This window comes from Ornithorhynchus anatinus, chromosome 8 (genome assembly GCF_004115215.2).
Source record: "Ornithorhynchus anatinus isolate Pmale09 chromosome 8, mOrnAna1.pri.v4, whole genome shotgun sequence".
In the NCBI taxonomy this organism is placed as follows: Eukaryota; Metazoa; Chordata; class Mammalia; order Monotremata; family Ornithorhynchidae; genus Ornithorhynchus; species Ornithorhynchus anatinus.
Genome location: NC_041735.1, coordinates 40,708,035 through 40,723,560, shown reverse-complemented (window position 1 = coordinate 40,723,560; position 15,526 = coordinate 40,708,035). Strand labels below are relative to the sequence as shown.

Genomic DNA, 15,526 nt, shown 5'->3' with positions numbered 1-15,526 from the left:
CAACAGGACATTTTTAAAAGTACAGAAAGCTAGCTACTCATTAAAATGATTTTAATTTTATCACTAACATTTCCAATAATTGTCATTAATTTTTTAAAATATGTTATAGCAACAAATGGTCATTCAGAGTGCTTACGGCTGTTAATTGGAAATGCAGAACCACAGAATGCAGTGGACATTCAAGATGGAAATGGACAGTAAGTAAAAAGGCAGATCTTTAGCTTGCTAATATTCATGGGGTGCCAAAAGGGGCTAATTATCATGGAACTTTTTCTGTAACATAGAATCTTTCTCACTTGTAGGACTCCTTTGATGCTGTCTGTTTTAAATGGGCACACAGATTGTGTCTATTCACTACTGAATAAAGGAGCAAACGTGGATGCCAAAGATAAGTGGGGAAGGACTGCGTTACATAGAGGGGTATGGAAAACATTTCCTTCTTTACTTCGGAACACAGTTATAATGTAGTGCAATTTAGGAGAAGATCGATTAGGCTTAATTTTAAATACTGTTTTCTTCAGTAAATTATATTTTCCCTAATCTCTCTCTCTGCCTACTTTTAGACTGTTTAAAATTACAATTTAAAATCACCCAACTTTTACAAAAACTTAGTTTAAAGTAGTTTTTAACTGTTCTTTTTGTACACAATCAAATAACTGAGAAGGGCCTCGAACCTATCTGTGTGGTGGTTAAAAATACTAGTCCCCACCCTCTGAAAGGACACTTTCAATAAAGTAATCAAATTCAAGGAAATAGATATGAATGAGAGAAAGAAAAATATTTTCCCTCTTTCTCATCATTTTCAATCTTTTCCTTGTTTTTTCTTTTTCCTGTAACTCTACCACCTTTGAATTTTCACTGTAGTGTTAATGAAATTTGAGTGCCTATTGAAAGCAGATCTCTGTACTAAGCACTTGGGAAAGTTCAACAAAAAGAAGACTGTAAGCTCATTTGTCTGCTAATTCTGTTGTATTATACTCTCCCAAGTGTTAGTACAGCTCCCTACACGTAGTAAGCACTCAATAAATGTGATTGATTGAAAACACATATTTCCTGTCCAAAAGACTAGTCAAATTTTATGATTCTTTTCCCTTTACTTCTTTTCCCTGCCTTTTGCTTAAGGGAACTGTTTGGATTTAGTTATGTGCTAGGAAAAGTGTTTGATTCAGATGCTGATTTTGAAACAGAATTCCTAAATACCTGTTGTCTACAAGGATCAGTGATCAATCAATAGAATTTACTCAGTAGCCTGTACTTGGTTAGTGGTATATCAAGCACAGGGATTAGACATAATCCTTGCTTAAAAGGCATTTACAATCTATCAAGGAAATGGCTGTTAAAATGAATTATAGATTGCAGAAGTACTAGGTACATAATGTTACAGGTTGGATGTGAGTACCCAAGTGTCTAGGTGATGCTGAAGTGGCAGTTGAAGGGATAGAAAATGGGGAGATCAAAAATTAATCAGGGAAGCCCTCTTGAACATGATTTGATTTCAAAAGGGATGAATTTAGGAAAACCTCAGGTCTACTGGATATGAAAGGGAAGGGTTTAAAGAGAGGACGGTGCCAAAGAGAATGCCACAGTTACCATTTTGATGTGGGAAAGATAGGGATGGTGAAAAACTAGAGGCAAGAAGAACAGAGAGAAAACAAGTTCAGTGAGCTTGAGTTAATTAGGATATTTGTTAAGGATCCCACATGGGACTCACAGTCTGAGTAGGAGGGAAAACAGATAACGAATCCCCATTTTCCAGTTGAGGAAACTGAGGCACAGAGAAATTGAATGACTTGCCCAAAATCACACTGGAGGCAAGTGGCAGTGCTACGTTCTCTGTCCCCTAGGTCTCTACACTTTCCATTTGGCCACGCTGGGTCCTCTGTCCCCTAGGCCTCTACTCTTCCCATTTGGCCACGCTGCTCGAGTTGCTAGCAGGATAGCAGAAGTAGACAGGAGGAAAGGAGAGATTGCAGAGAAGGGACAGAGTTTTGGGCTAGCGAGGTAGATTCAGGAGTCATATCCAAAGAGATGGTAGTTGAAGCATTGGGAGTAAATGAGCTATTCCCAGGAGTGAATGTAAAGTGAACAAAAAGGGAACCCAGAACTGAGGCTTGAGAGTCAGAGGAAGAGCCGGCAAAAGAGATTGATGCCACAAATGTTGTTTTGCATTTTAGGGTATCTGCAGAACAACATTTTAGAAAAATGATTCGGGCAACAGTGATGTACAGGTTTCGAGAGGGAGAAACTGCAGGTGAATGAGGAATCTGATGCAGTAGTTGAGCCAAAGTGTGACAGGTGCCTAAACCAGGATGGTCACAGTTTGGATGGAGACCATCCGTAATGTGGAGGAAGGACCGATAGGATTTGGCGCCAGATTATATATGGAGGTTGAAAGAGAGGGTGGAGTCAAGGATAATGTCAAGTTTTAAGCAAAATGATAGAAAGTAAATGACCATACCTTGACTTTTTAAAAAAAAATTGATATAAATTGGGAAGAAAATAACTGTTGATTATTTCATGTTGTGCATGTGTGCCTGTGGGAGAATAACGACTCATTCTTCTACACACTTGCAAACTGTATCTCTTTCAGGCAGTTACAGGACATGAAGAGTGTGTAGATGCGTTGCTTCAACATGGTGCTAAGTCTTTACTAAAGGACAGTAGGGGTCGGACACCCATACACTTGTCTGCTGCGTGTGGCCATATCGGTGTGCTTGGTGCCCTCTTACAGTCAGCAGCATCTATGGATGCCATCCCCACCATAGCAGACAATCACGGATATACATCACTTCACTGGGCCTGCTACAACGGTAATGTATTCTGGCACAGTGAAACGATGGGATTTACAGGACTACCTTGAAATAGCCATTGGTTTTGAGAACGATCTGTAGGACACAGTGTGTGCATATGCCAGATGCGGATAAATTTAAAATTCAACTACTGAGTCATTGAGTTTTGCACCAGGGGGCCACCATGATATAAATTCTGAGGTTGGCTGTACCTGACCTTTGTAAACTGAATATGCTCTTGTTTTATCCTGAATTCAAATGATTCAGGAGAATTCAACTCACAAAAACGCCCGTTCAGTTGGTTGTGCTTGGTAGCGTAATTCCGATAATAATTGAGTAGGAAAGAGTATAAAAAAGAGTATTGCCCCTCGTGAGTCACAGTATTGTCGTTGTCATCATCATCATGTTCATCCTCACTGTCAGTGATATTTGAGCATTCGCTTTGGCCAGAGAATCATAGTAAGCTCCACTATACCCCATTCTAGTGCGGAGTGCAGCTACTGACCTGGCTACATCTTTATAATTGGTCCCTACCATATTAACTCATGCCAAGGTCATTTTGTGGTTGGAGTGAACAGATGAGTGGGAGGCTTCATGGAGAAGATAAGTTTATAGTAGCAAAATTCTGTACAGTATGAAGATGTATATGTTCTGCACATATTCGTTGGTATACAACATGACACTCTAGGATGCTCAGTGAAACTTCTTTCTTGAAAGAAAAACAATCCCTCTAAATTGTAATGGCTTTTTTCTAAGAGGTAAGATGGTTTGGAAAAGCAACCAAACAATGCGTCAGGTGAAATGTTGTCCCTGTCTTAGTGCAGGGAGAAAATTATTGTATGGTGAAGTATAGCAGGAATTATCTGTTGCCCATGAGACACAAAGCTTTCTCACTTGATGCAAGGAGGATGAGCTTATGGGCACTATCCTACTCTGCTCTATAGTAAATCATCGGAGCTATTGTGGGAGGTAGCAAAGTGAAGTCTTGATGGATGAGATTCTTACAATGTACTTTGTGTTAAGGGCTGGTAGGTGCTTCATTTAATAGTCAAGTGGTAGGTATGCCCTGAATTTTCATCTCTCAATCCCTCTCAGTGTATTACCTAGCACCCATATTCATAAACCTGGAAGAGACTTGGAGAAATTATCTAATTTATCTCTCACTGCAGACAGGACCTCAGTATAAACTCTGCACGGGAAATGAGATTGCTTTTTATAAAGCAGCGAGGCTCAGTGGACAGAGCCCAGGCTTGGGAGTCAGAGGTCATGGGTTCTAATCCCAGCTCCGACACTTAGCAGGTGTGTGACTTCAGGCAAGTCATTTAACTTCTCTGTGCCTCAGTTCCCTCATCTGGAAAAGGGGAATTAAGACTGTGAACCCCATGTGGGGACAACCTGATTACCTTGTATCTACCCAGCACTTAGAACAGTGCTTGGCACATAGTAAGTGCTTAACAAATACCAAAATTATTATTGTTATTATAAAGCCATACAAAGAAATTGCCCAAACTCCATCCTTGCCTATTTGAATGTGTCTAGCTTAAATCCTTCACCCTATCTAAACCCTTGTTCTCTTCTAAGTGGAAGTGGAAAGTAGCTGGTCAACACTTCATAAGAATCTTTCGTATTTGAAATCCATACAATTGCCTCTCTGACTTCCCTTTTTAAATGTTTTTATAATTGATTTTTCTAGTATTTATAGTTTGTATACAGTTTTTTTGAGCTTTCGTCTATCAAAATGAAGGTCATGGCAGCTGTAAGATTTTATATCACAAGATTCGTTCACATACAGAAAATATTTCAGAATGGGGAAAGACTTCACTTGCACTAGTTAGATGTATATTTGTAGGGCGTTAGCATTTCACCTTCTCTTCTTGATTATGTGCTTCAAATGTACACTCTTAAAAGGTTGGAAAGGAATCAAGTTTAAAGGAAAGAAATAGTCTTTTTTAAGACCGTGTTGATAAATTGAAAATGAAAGAGCTGCTCAGATTTATCACTTTTAAGCAAAGCTGTATTTACTGATTCCTGTGATTAACAGCTCTGACCATCAGAGGTTAAGGACCCTCAAATCCAGTAGGTATAATATCAGCAATGTCAGAATTTCACTTTAAGACTTACTTGAAAAATCGTTTTTTTGTTTTGTTTTTTGTTTTTTGTTTGGCATTACAATGTAGCTTTGAGGATGGTGTCAGACAGCTGTGAGATCTCAGCATTTATGCAATGCTGTACTTCACAAGTTAAACAGCAGTTTCCAAGGAAAGAGAAATGTGCATGTACAGAAGGTGGTAATGAATAGCCATTTGATGTAAGAAGCAAAAGTTATCAACAGTGAAATTTAGGAAGCAGGCACCAACCCTTCCCAGTCCTACATAAATTTCAGGTTTGGTTTTTTTTACAGAATGTGCAGCTTCATGGTTTTGTCACCCATCATCATCATCATTATCATCATCATCAATGTTATTTATTGAGCGCTTCCTGTGTGCAGAGAACTGTACTAAGCGCTTGGGAGAATATAATACAAGTTGGTAGACATGTTCCCCGCCCATGATGAGATTATAATCTAGAGGGGGAATCATACCGCCAAACTGAATTATTGTGGAAAGAGAAGAAATGTTCATTTTCCAAAATTCTAATCTCTTTGAAGGTTTCGATATTGATTTTCCTATTAGAAAAATTCCAAAAGGTGAGCCAGAATGACACCATTATATTCATGCTTTGCTTCCAAGCATTCCTTATATCAAAAAAGGGTCCCTAAATAAAACTAAAACAGGGAATTCATCTCTCTCATTAACAAAAACCTCATTAGGCCACAATTGTTAAAGTTATCCATTCATTCATTCAATAGTATGAATACCTTTAATAATTGTGGCCTAAGGTATGACAAATGTGAATCGCTTTCAGTACAGGGAATTATCTATTACTGAAGTAAATGAAAGATAATTTAAGATTACATTCACAATTATTACAAAACCTCTTTTTAGCCATTATTTTCAACTTTCTACTCCAGGAAACCTTGAATTAAAGCTATTAAAATGGCAAAAGTGACTGATTTAGAGTTTTGCTCAATCAGTGATATTTATTGAATGCATTTATTAAGTGCTAGGAGTTAGGAGAGTTTAAGATAGCAAGTCATATATTCCCTGCAGTAAAGGAGCTTACAATTTTAACCTTGTCCTTGGTGTTCTGTAGAAAGGGTACTTAAAAGCCTTGGAATGGCCAGTAGCATACAGAGAGGTGAAAGGGAGACTAGGAAACCAAAATCTGGGTCTTTAGCCACTAAAAGTTGACTTCCTAGACTATTTCTGTGTCATAAAATATATGAAATGAAAAGCCAAGTGAGGAAGAAAAGGAAAAAGATAGAGGTTTTAAGTAACAGAACATCTGTTGTTCCAGATGTGTATTTGACATAATTTAAGCAGACTATTTTGGAACTATGTTTTTTTTCTTTCAGTTGGCTGTTTTGGGCAGTGAAAGAGTAGTTGAAAAGCAAATGAAGGCTGCTTGTAGTTCAGTGAAACATATAGTCACTTATCCTTTAAAGCAGAAGCTGCATTCTTGCAGATTACCATATAAAGGGCAAAATTGCCTCTCTAGTTCCTAGAATAAGTGCATGCACTCATTTCTTCCAATTGTGTGTATCATATTCTACCCATATTGTCAGAAGAATATTTTCCTAATTCTTCAATAGCGTTCTAGGCAAAACTGGGAATAAAAACATGCATCATGGCAGAATTTATCTATCATTAGAAATGCTAGAGTACCTTGTGTGCTTGACTGCAGTGTCCCTCTAGTATTGTAAAATACCTTGATGAGTGGTAGTTGTTGAGTACTGTGCTAAGTGCTGCGATTGAGTCATCTGCATAGAGGTGGGCAGATAAACTACCCACGGATGTGGCTATAGGTGAAGAAGAAAAGAGGACCCAGAACCGAGCCTTGAGGGACCACCCACACCCGGAGAGTAGGAGGCAGAGAATATGTTGGTGAAAGAGACTGAAAAGGCTCAACCACAGATAGGGAAAGAACCAGCAGAGAGCAGGTTTCCTAGTGTTTTGGGGGGAAAGGGAGCAGTTTCAAGTGTTCATGTGTTTTTTTTGTTTTTAATGGTATTTGTTTAGCACTATACTATATGCCAGGCACTGTTCGAAATGCTGGGGTAGATACAGATTAATCAGGTTGGACACACAGTCCAAGTTCCACGTGGGGCTTACCGTCTTTATCCCCATTTTACAGATGAGGGAACTGAGGCACGAGGCAGTAAAGTGACTTGCCAAAGGTCACCCAGCAGACAAGTGGCAAAGTTGGGATTAGAACCACATCCTTCTGACTTCCAAGCCTATGCTCTATCCACTAGGTCACACTACTTCCACTTTATTGGCAGTTGAAAGGTTATGGATGATTAGGGGAACAGTATAGTCCTTTAGAATTAGCAAGAAGGAGTCTCTGGGGACTTTGGAAAGAGCACTCTCAGGGAAGTGAGAGGACAGAAATCAGATTGTTATATGCAACAAAGTGAGTTGGAGGTGAGGAAGTGGAAACAGAGTGTATCCCACCTGGACAGGAGTGGGAGGAGAAGGGTGGAGCAATAATTGGAAGATGGAATATGATCAGAAATGTCTATTTTAGGTTAGGGTTGAAGGGGAGTCATCCTAGAATTGAAGGTGGTGTGGTGGTCAAGAGAATATAAGAATGAGCACGTGTTTTTAGAAGGTTAGAGGAAGTTGGAGTGAGGCGCCGGTAGAAGTGGTAGATTTTGAAAGTCCAGAAATTTCCTTTTTTGAGATGGCCAAGGTGGTAAAGGATTCGGTAGTGGGATGAGAGACTTTGAGGAGCTCCCTCCTGATGGTTTCAATTTGGGCAACAAAGGTCATCACGGATGAGCAGGGAGTTAGATGTATATGAGTTTACCTCATTTATCCTCTTAATTCAGAGGATTCATATTCATATTTTTGGTTGGGTCATCCGACCAGAGAATGAGGGTGATGCCCAAAGACACATTAGTAGCCAATAGTACAGTTAGAACTAAGTTGACTCTAAATTTTTAGTAGGGCCAGAGCCATACTGGCTTTCAAGGAATAACTGGGAAATTGGACATTCATGCTAACTAGGACTAAGCAGTTTCTTATTTAGTGGAGCGAAACACAGCCCCGAACTTCCTACGAAGGCACTGGCGTGTTAGAGTTTTTCCATTAGCATAGCGAACTGGTCTAGCCTTGCTCGAAGTACAGTAATTTCCTGATTTTTTTTTTAAATTTTTTTTTAACAAATGACACAATTTTGTTCATCTCCTTTTCAATCGTTTCTCTTTGGTCAAAACCAAAATAATAAATAACTCAGCTTACGTAGGGTAGTGCTTGTTTGAGATGGGTAAAGTCTTTTGAGCCTGGCAATTTTTAGTCAATTTCCACCTCACCACCTTCTTTTTAAGCAAGCAGTTGTGGATCAATGACAGCCCTATTTTTTACTCTTCTGTCACTCATTGATTCAGGCATAGAATAATAAAGGGGCGTTGAATTGGTCTTTATTTTAATTTAGTTCATTTGGATGCAAATCCTTTGGACTAGATCTAGGAATCAAATTTAGAAGCAAATCCTGGCTGCTGAAACAAAAATAATTTCAGATTGGAAAGGAAAATAATACAAATTTATGTAGTTTAATTGCAGGAATATATGAGATGGGTTTTTGTGGGTTTATTTTTTAAAAGTTAAGGTTTTTTTTACTATTCATAATTTTTAAAATATCCTGCTGAACTATTCTGTAAAATGAAATATTCTAATTTGCTACCAAATAAAGGGATGGTAAGGGAACTTGAACTCATTGCTTGGACTGTTAAAAAAAAAAACTAGTTCAGTAAATAGTTCATTTTAGTAAGAGGCTGTTTTAAAATCAAGTCCTCAGCACTTTATGTTTGCTATAAAAATGTTGATATAGTACTCCTTGGATTTTAATAATCCATTTTTTTTTTACCCTGCCTAGGTCACGAGACCTGTGTAGAACTTCTGCTAGAACAGGAAGTCTTCCAGAAAATGGAAGGAAATTCTTTCAGCCCATTGCATTGTGCTGTGTAAGGAAAACTAAAGTAAATTAAATTTAAATGCACTATTAGAGGTATTTTCGGTTCTTGGTGTCATCAGTAGGATTTTTTTTTTTAGGATAAATGACAATGAAAGTGCTGCTGAAATGCTAATTGAATCATTGGGCAACAGCATTGTGAATTCAACAGATACAAAAGGAAGGTGAGAACGAATGTTGTGGAGATCAGCTCTATTTAAATTATAGAATCATTTTTGCAACTGAGAACACAATGCATCCTGCATATTTTGAATATAAGTGAATTTCTTTGGCTGTTTTGCAGAACTCCTCTTCATGCAGCTGCCTTTACAGACCATGTAGAGTGTTTACAGCTTCTTCTCACGCATAACGCTCAAGTAAATTGTGTAGATTCTTCTGGGAAAACACCTCTAATGATGGCTGCTGAAAACGGACAAACAAATACAGTTGGTAAATAAGATGCCTGAGGATTTTATTCACTTCATAATGTTCACTTTCTCTTTGCCTTTGCAGTTTTCATCTGTCCTCTGTATTGACTGAAACCAGTTTTGATAATATCCACCTGCACCTGTCACCTCACCTCCTCAGTTTTCCATTGCTTCACACTTGCCTTCTTTTTCTTTTCCAATGCACACATGCACATCCTCACCAAACTGACTAGTGCCGGTGGGAGGGCCTCTACTTTGCTCTCTCCTTCTACCCTGGGGATGCAGGGAGGTTGGTGGGAAAGAGAGAGACTAGTACAGATCTGTTTTGCCCTCCCTCCATTCTCCTTGCTGCGTGCTGTAGAAGCCGCCGATAACATGGATTTGGGGCGTGGTCGAGTAGTAGTGGAAGTCAAAAAGCAGTGTGGAAGCTCCCACCCATTTCCCTAACTCCCCTGTAGCCCAGAAAAATCAAGGTATCGGTCAGGTATCGGTTAAAGGGTCAGGATGATGAGCAGCCTCTCCCAAACCCCTTTTAAAATTCCCGTACCTGACAGTGCCCATGTGTAAATTAGGAAACGAAGAGGTATGGCTGTTGTGGCTTTTCTTTTTCCATAAAGAGTAGATAATGATTAAAGTTACTGCCGGGTATTCCTTGCATGATACATTCAGATATTTAAATGTGTAAATATCATTCCTTTCGTTTCTGCTCTTCCTTGTTTATTTTTCCAGAATTAAAAATTTGTAAAAATAACCAAGAGCATGGGTTCTCAGTGTAAAAATTAATGCAGATTTCCTTTTCCCACAGAGATGCTAGTTAGCAGCGCTAATGCAGATCTGACGTTGCAAGATAACAGTAAAAACACAGCTCTCCATTTGGCTTGCAGCAAGGTGGGTAGTCATTTCGAAGACACGTTTTCAGTGTTGTTGATGATAAAAGTCGAAAGCGGTGATGATGGAAATTTTATTTCATTAAAAATGAACTTTAAGCTCCTTGAAAAGAGCTACGTGAATAGCTACGTACCGTGAACATTCATTTGCATGTTAATATAGATGCATTTTTGATATCCCTTAATACCAGAGTAATCTTGGCTAATTGATCCCTTGCGCATAAGGATCCACCCAGCAGTAAGCGTTTACAGTGATCAGAATATGTTTAAATCCTAACCTGAGGTCCCATGTTAGGTACAAAGCTAAGAAAGTCAAGCTACCTGCCATTACTTTGGCGTCTCTTTTGGGAATCTTAGAAGGACTGCATTGGGCAACCATATCTAGGCACAAAGGTGTCCTGCCAATCTGATGACTGGAACCACAGTTTCAACATCTGATGGTGGACCTGATTTCCAGGGGTCGTGGCCCCCAAGTAGCTGAGTTTGTGTGACCAGACTTCAATTAACCGCACTGTGTTCCCACACTGCACTTGATTGCCACTGCCTTTGAGCTAACAGCCTTCTCTAAGGGCTTTACTCCTAGTTTTGTATTCCTTGTTAACCCTCTGTTTGATCTGTGGAAAAACCCCTTCTGCGAGTATTTCTCTGAGGAGACCCTGACTTTGTTAACCAGATTTTTGACAAGCAGCACCTCCTTTTCTCCAGCATGTCAAGGAACAAAGTTAATTACTGAATAAATACTTTAAAACAGTTTAAGTTTTCTAAGGCTTCTTACCGTGTTTTAGGGTCATGAAACTAGTGCCTTGTTAATACTGGAGAAGATAACGGATAGAAACCTCATCAATGCAACTAATGCAGCCTTGCAAACGTAAGTATTGTTACTGATCTCACTTGTAGCTGAATCAGTCAGTGGCAATTATTGAATGCTTGGAAGAGTGAAGTACAACAGAGCTGATAGACATAATCCCTGCCCTGAAAGAGTTTACAGTCTAGAGGGGAGAGCCCTGTGTCCATAATTGTTGTGGGGCTAAGGGTGGAGTGAGTGTCAACTGCTTTTAAGGGGTACGCATCCCAATACACAGGTAACACATAGGTAAGCAATGTGGCCTAGTGGATAGAGCATGGGTCTGGGAGTCAGAAGGACCTGGGTTCTAATCCTGTCTCTGCCACTTGACTTCTGGGTGACCTTGGGCAAGTCATTTAACTTCTCTGTGCCTCAGTTCCCTCATCTGTAAAATGGGGATTAGTACTGTGAGCCTTTTGTGGGACATGGACTGTGTCCAACCTAATTAGCTCATATCTACCCCAGCACTTACAGTGCCTCACTCCTATTAGGCACTTAGCATATCATATAAATAAGTGATTTAAATAGAGCTTTGAAGGTGGGGAGGATGGTGGTGTGTAGTTTATGAAGTGGGGAAGGAATTGAATGTATTGCACTTCCTTAGGTGGTAAGGTTTATCCCCAAGTATAAAAAAAAATTCATAATTTATTTTGACAGGTACAAATTATATTAGTACCAAAGGGAACTCTAAATTGATCCTATAGTAAAAAAATCTATGTCTGTTGCCTTTAACCATTCGGACTTCCTGCTTAGAGATTCTAAGGGCATTTGATTCTCCCATTGCTCAAAGAATACCTGGAAATTATTCCCATCCCATCAGCTCACATTCATGGGGTGTACTTTTGCAATTTTGCCTTTCCAGGCCACCCTTCTATACCAACTCATGGTTTATAGCAAATTCCTTTGGGGTTTTTTTGTTCGTTTGTTTTTTGGGGGGAGGGGGCAGAATCTTCATCTCTAGAAAGATTTAGTTTTTCATTTGTTTTTGACAGTAGTCCTTGCTGGAATATCTCCAGTCTGTCACCAAACTTTGTCATTCTTCTAGCCTCTCCAATTCTCTTCTTGTTCTTTCCACAAAATAACATTGGTTCCACAAATTTTAAACTCCGTGGCTCATGGATTTTCCTTGAAATCAGTTTTCTATACGCATATCCCCTGTAGTCAGTAAGCTCCTGTGGGCAGGGATCACATCTACCAACTGTTGTATTGAACTCTCCTGAGCATTTAGTACAGTGCTCCGCACACAGTAAGAGCACATTAAATACCACTGATTGATTGATCCTATTATTGGATGGTCTTTTAGTGTCAGACCCTAATCTTTCTTTTCTTGTTGACTCTAATGTTTCACCACTTAGCCTGTCCGGATTCATTGTTAAAACTTTAAGGGATCAAAAAATACGTATTTCTAACCTTTCCCTTTGTTTTTCAATCCCATTTATGGATTCATTTGTTATCAGATACTGTGAATTCCAAATTTAGCAAAAAGCATATAAGGAAGCACAGACTCACTCAGGTTGTTTTTTTTTAATCCCAAAAGTTCTCAGCACAAAGGATTGGCTCAGAGTTACCCACTTCTGAAGAGCAGATTTCACCTGTCCTAGGTATACATCAAACATAACCCACACTTGTCTCAGATACTCTCAGCTTCTGTGGCTAATGATAAATAAGGTGTAAGGTCCTCTCGTAGGACTGGTGCTTCCCCATAAGAAGTACTTTTCTCTCTCCTCCCCTTGCTCTTTCCCCTTTCAGATTTCTGAGCTCCTGATTACATAAAAGCTCCTCTCAACACCCACTCTGTTTTCCTCAACTGTAGTTTGGCCAAGGTTTCTTCCTCACACTCTGCTTTGGGCAACTTTGCTCTGCCAAGACTGAGTCCTCCACCCCCACCCTACTCTCTTCTCTTTCTAAAGCTGTATTCACTTTGCCCTGCCTTTTCTTGGCACACAAATCCAGTGAAAACTTTTTTTAAAATACAGAAAGAACCAACATTTCTAAAGAAGAAATGCTTGTGCTATTCCCAAACCAGTTTGGATCATTCAGATAAAAATTTAACTCAAGAAAACAAGTCACAAGTATCAACAAGAGCAAACATTAATAAGCAATGCTCAACCCATTTTACTTTAGAGTGTTTAGTGCTGGACTGATTCAGATAGAATTTCTCAAGAAGATTTACAATTCAGCTTTATTCTCAAACCCAAATGTTCAAGATATGGCTCACGGCTGCATAGACAGGCAGCTTTTGATGTACAGTGATTTATTTTGGAATCTTGCAATAAATTAGGAAACAAATTTGATAAGATTCCATAGATACCAGGCAAGTCGTCCATGGTGGGTGGTGGGGCAGTTGCCCCTTTGGATTTAGACCATTTGGCGCTGATGCCATTTTCTTCACTTCCATAACATTTTGGACAGGAATAGTAGGCATACTTGGAGCTGAAATGATAATGATGATGATGTTATTTGTTAAGCGCTTACTATGTGCCAAGCACTGTTCTAAGTGCTGGGATAGATACAAGGTAATCAGGTTGTCCCAAGGGGGGCTCACAGTCTTCAGCCCCATTTTACACTTGAGGGAACTGAGGCACAGAGAAGTGGAGTGACTTCCCCAAAATCACACAGCTGACAAGTGGCGGAGCTGGGATTAGAACTCGTGACCTCTGAATCCCAAGCCCGGGCTCTTTCCACTAAGCCACGCTGCTTCTCGAAATGACAGTTCTTCATCTTTGCCCTCAACTAGCAGGATGTGGTCTCCAGTCCGATAACTTGTAGGTTCCCATAGTCTTCACTGGAGACCGAGCCAGCACTACTCCTCCTCCCAGATGTCCTTAAGGGTGATTCGTTCCCTTCCACTGCTCTATGAGAGTGAGCTTTCCTCTCCTACCTCCATGACTGACACACCACCCTCACACCACCGCTCTCAGTAAGCATCAGCGGTGCTGAGAATGGTCCTGCTGAATGGGAATCGCTGCGGGCAGGATGCCACGGACAATCCCTTTCCCCCGTCCCTCCATCCCACCTTTCCGGGGGCTTGAGAAGGGGTTGACTCAGCCAGCTCCCACAGCAGCAGAGAAGAAGGCAAGTACGGCTTCCAGACTGGCCCTGGAGCCCAGCGATATGCCCAGCTAAATGTCATCAGTGGCACAGGAAGAGGAGTGTTGCGATGTACTAGCCTAGATGGTATTAATACTTTTCCATAAAGTGTTTTGTGGCGCTAATTCTGTCACTATATTTTGGGGTTGTTTTTTTCCCCCAGACCTCTGCATGTTGCTGCGCGAAATGGACTCACAGTTGTAGTTCAAGAACTCTTGGGGAAAGGAGCAAGTGTGCTTGCTGTAGATGAAAATGGTAACTAATTTCTACGTTATTTTGTCTTTAACTAGGGAACTGCCTTCATGGATACTTTTTGGCCTGAATGTTTGTGAGAGTTTCAAATGATCATTTTTCTCTCTGAGTCTGGGTGTCGGGGTAATAGAGTGACACTGAAAGTCAGACTAGTGAGCTGTCTTTGTAGCCTACTCTGCTGGCAGCAGAATTAGGGTAGCAATCTCGCTATGGGCTCTACCCCCAAAATGTTGTCTCCTTTTGGGCAGTGACATATTGTCATGGGGTGGGGAGAAATGAGGCCCGCTTCCCTGTGTTGGAGGAAAAGATGAAATAAACAGATGTAAGCTCCTTTGGAATAGGATGGGTAAAGAGAAATGCTAAGAATTCCATTCCATGAGCAGGGAAATGACAAAGAACGGAAGGATTTCAGAATTCTGAATCAGACTACTAAATCACAATTAGCATTAGTTGGTTTTACCTTTAATATAAAGTTGCTAATGCTAGAAAGGATGTATGGGGCCTACACCAGAAAAATACAAATTAAGGCTAGATTTTTCATTTTAGAAAATAGTGAATTGAGTTCAAAGAGTTGGGCCGGGCAGTTTATTGTTCAGATGGCGTTTACGTGCCTACATGTACTATATCGCCTCTCTTGGGGGCCCTTAGCTTTTATTACCTGAATTTGCCCACATGCAATTGCCTCAGATCAATGTGTGAACGAGGACTGAGAACGTTTAAATTCACTTAGTTTGGGAGAAGAAATGAGCAAACAGTCAGTATCTTATAGTGGCGGTGGATTTTGTGGTGCTCTCGCCACCTCAATCAAGAGGCTTTCTCATTGAGCTTGAAGTTGAGCCACATCATCTGCCCATTCACGTTAATCTTTCTTTAAAATTCTTAGTGTCAGTCAGTCCTCATCAGAAAATGGAATTGCGAGTCCAGACTTGAGTCAGTGATTTGAGATTGATTCCCCCAACACTGGCAGTGTTGTTTACAACTTGGCTATAAAGTAGAAGCCCTTTCCCTTTCTCCCAGAGGAAGGGATCAATACCTCTAATGAAGGAAACAAAACCAAAACTTCGGTAATATGCAAAGACCCTAAATACCAGTCACTGACCTTCCGATATTCATTAATCCTGCCCGTGGCTCAGTGGAAAGAGCACGGGCTTTGGAGTCAGGGGTCATGAGTTCGAATCCCAGCTC

General features: G+C 40.2%; 1 protein-coding gene across 4 annotated transcripts in view; it reads left to right on the top strand.

Annotated features, from left to right (window-relative positions):
- Nucleotides 1-15,526, top strand: part of ANKRD28 (ankyrin repeat domain 28) — a 128,486-nt gene that overhangs the window by 110,478 nt on the left and 2,482 nt on the right. For all 4 annotated transcript variants that reach the window (XM_029070362.1, XM_029070363.1, XM_007666181.4 and 1 more), the window contains 9 exons: nt 110-197; nt 303-420; nt 2,591-2,810; nt 8,766-8,853; nt 8,942-9,025; nt 9,145-9,290; nt 10,074-10,156; nt 10,941-11,023; nt 14,253-14,344. In XM_029070362.1, coding sequence (XP_028926195.1) covers nt 110-197; nt 303-420; nt 2,591-2,810; nt 8,766-8,853; nt 8,942-9,025; nt 9,145-9,290; nt 10,074-10,156; nt 10,941-11,023; nt 14,253-14,344 — 1,002 coding nt within the window. The remainder of the gene's footprint in view (nt 1-109; nt 198-302; nt 421-2,590; nt 2,811-8,765; nt 8,854-8,941; nt 9,026-9,144; nt 9,291-10,073; nt 10,157-10,940; nt 11,024-14,252; nt 14,345-15,526) is intronic.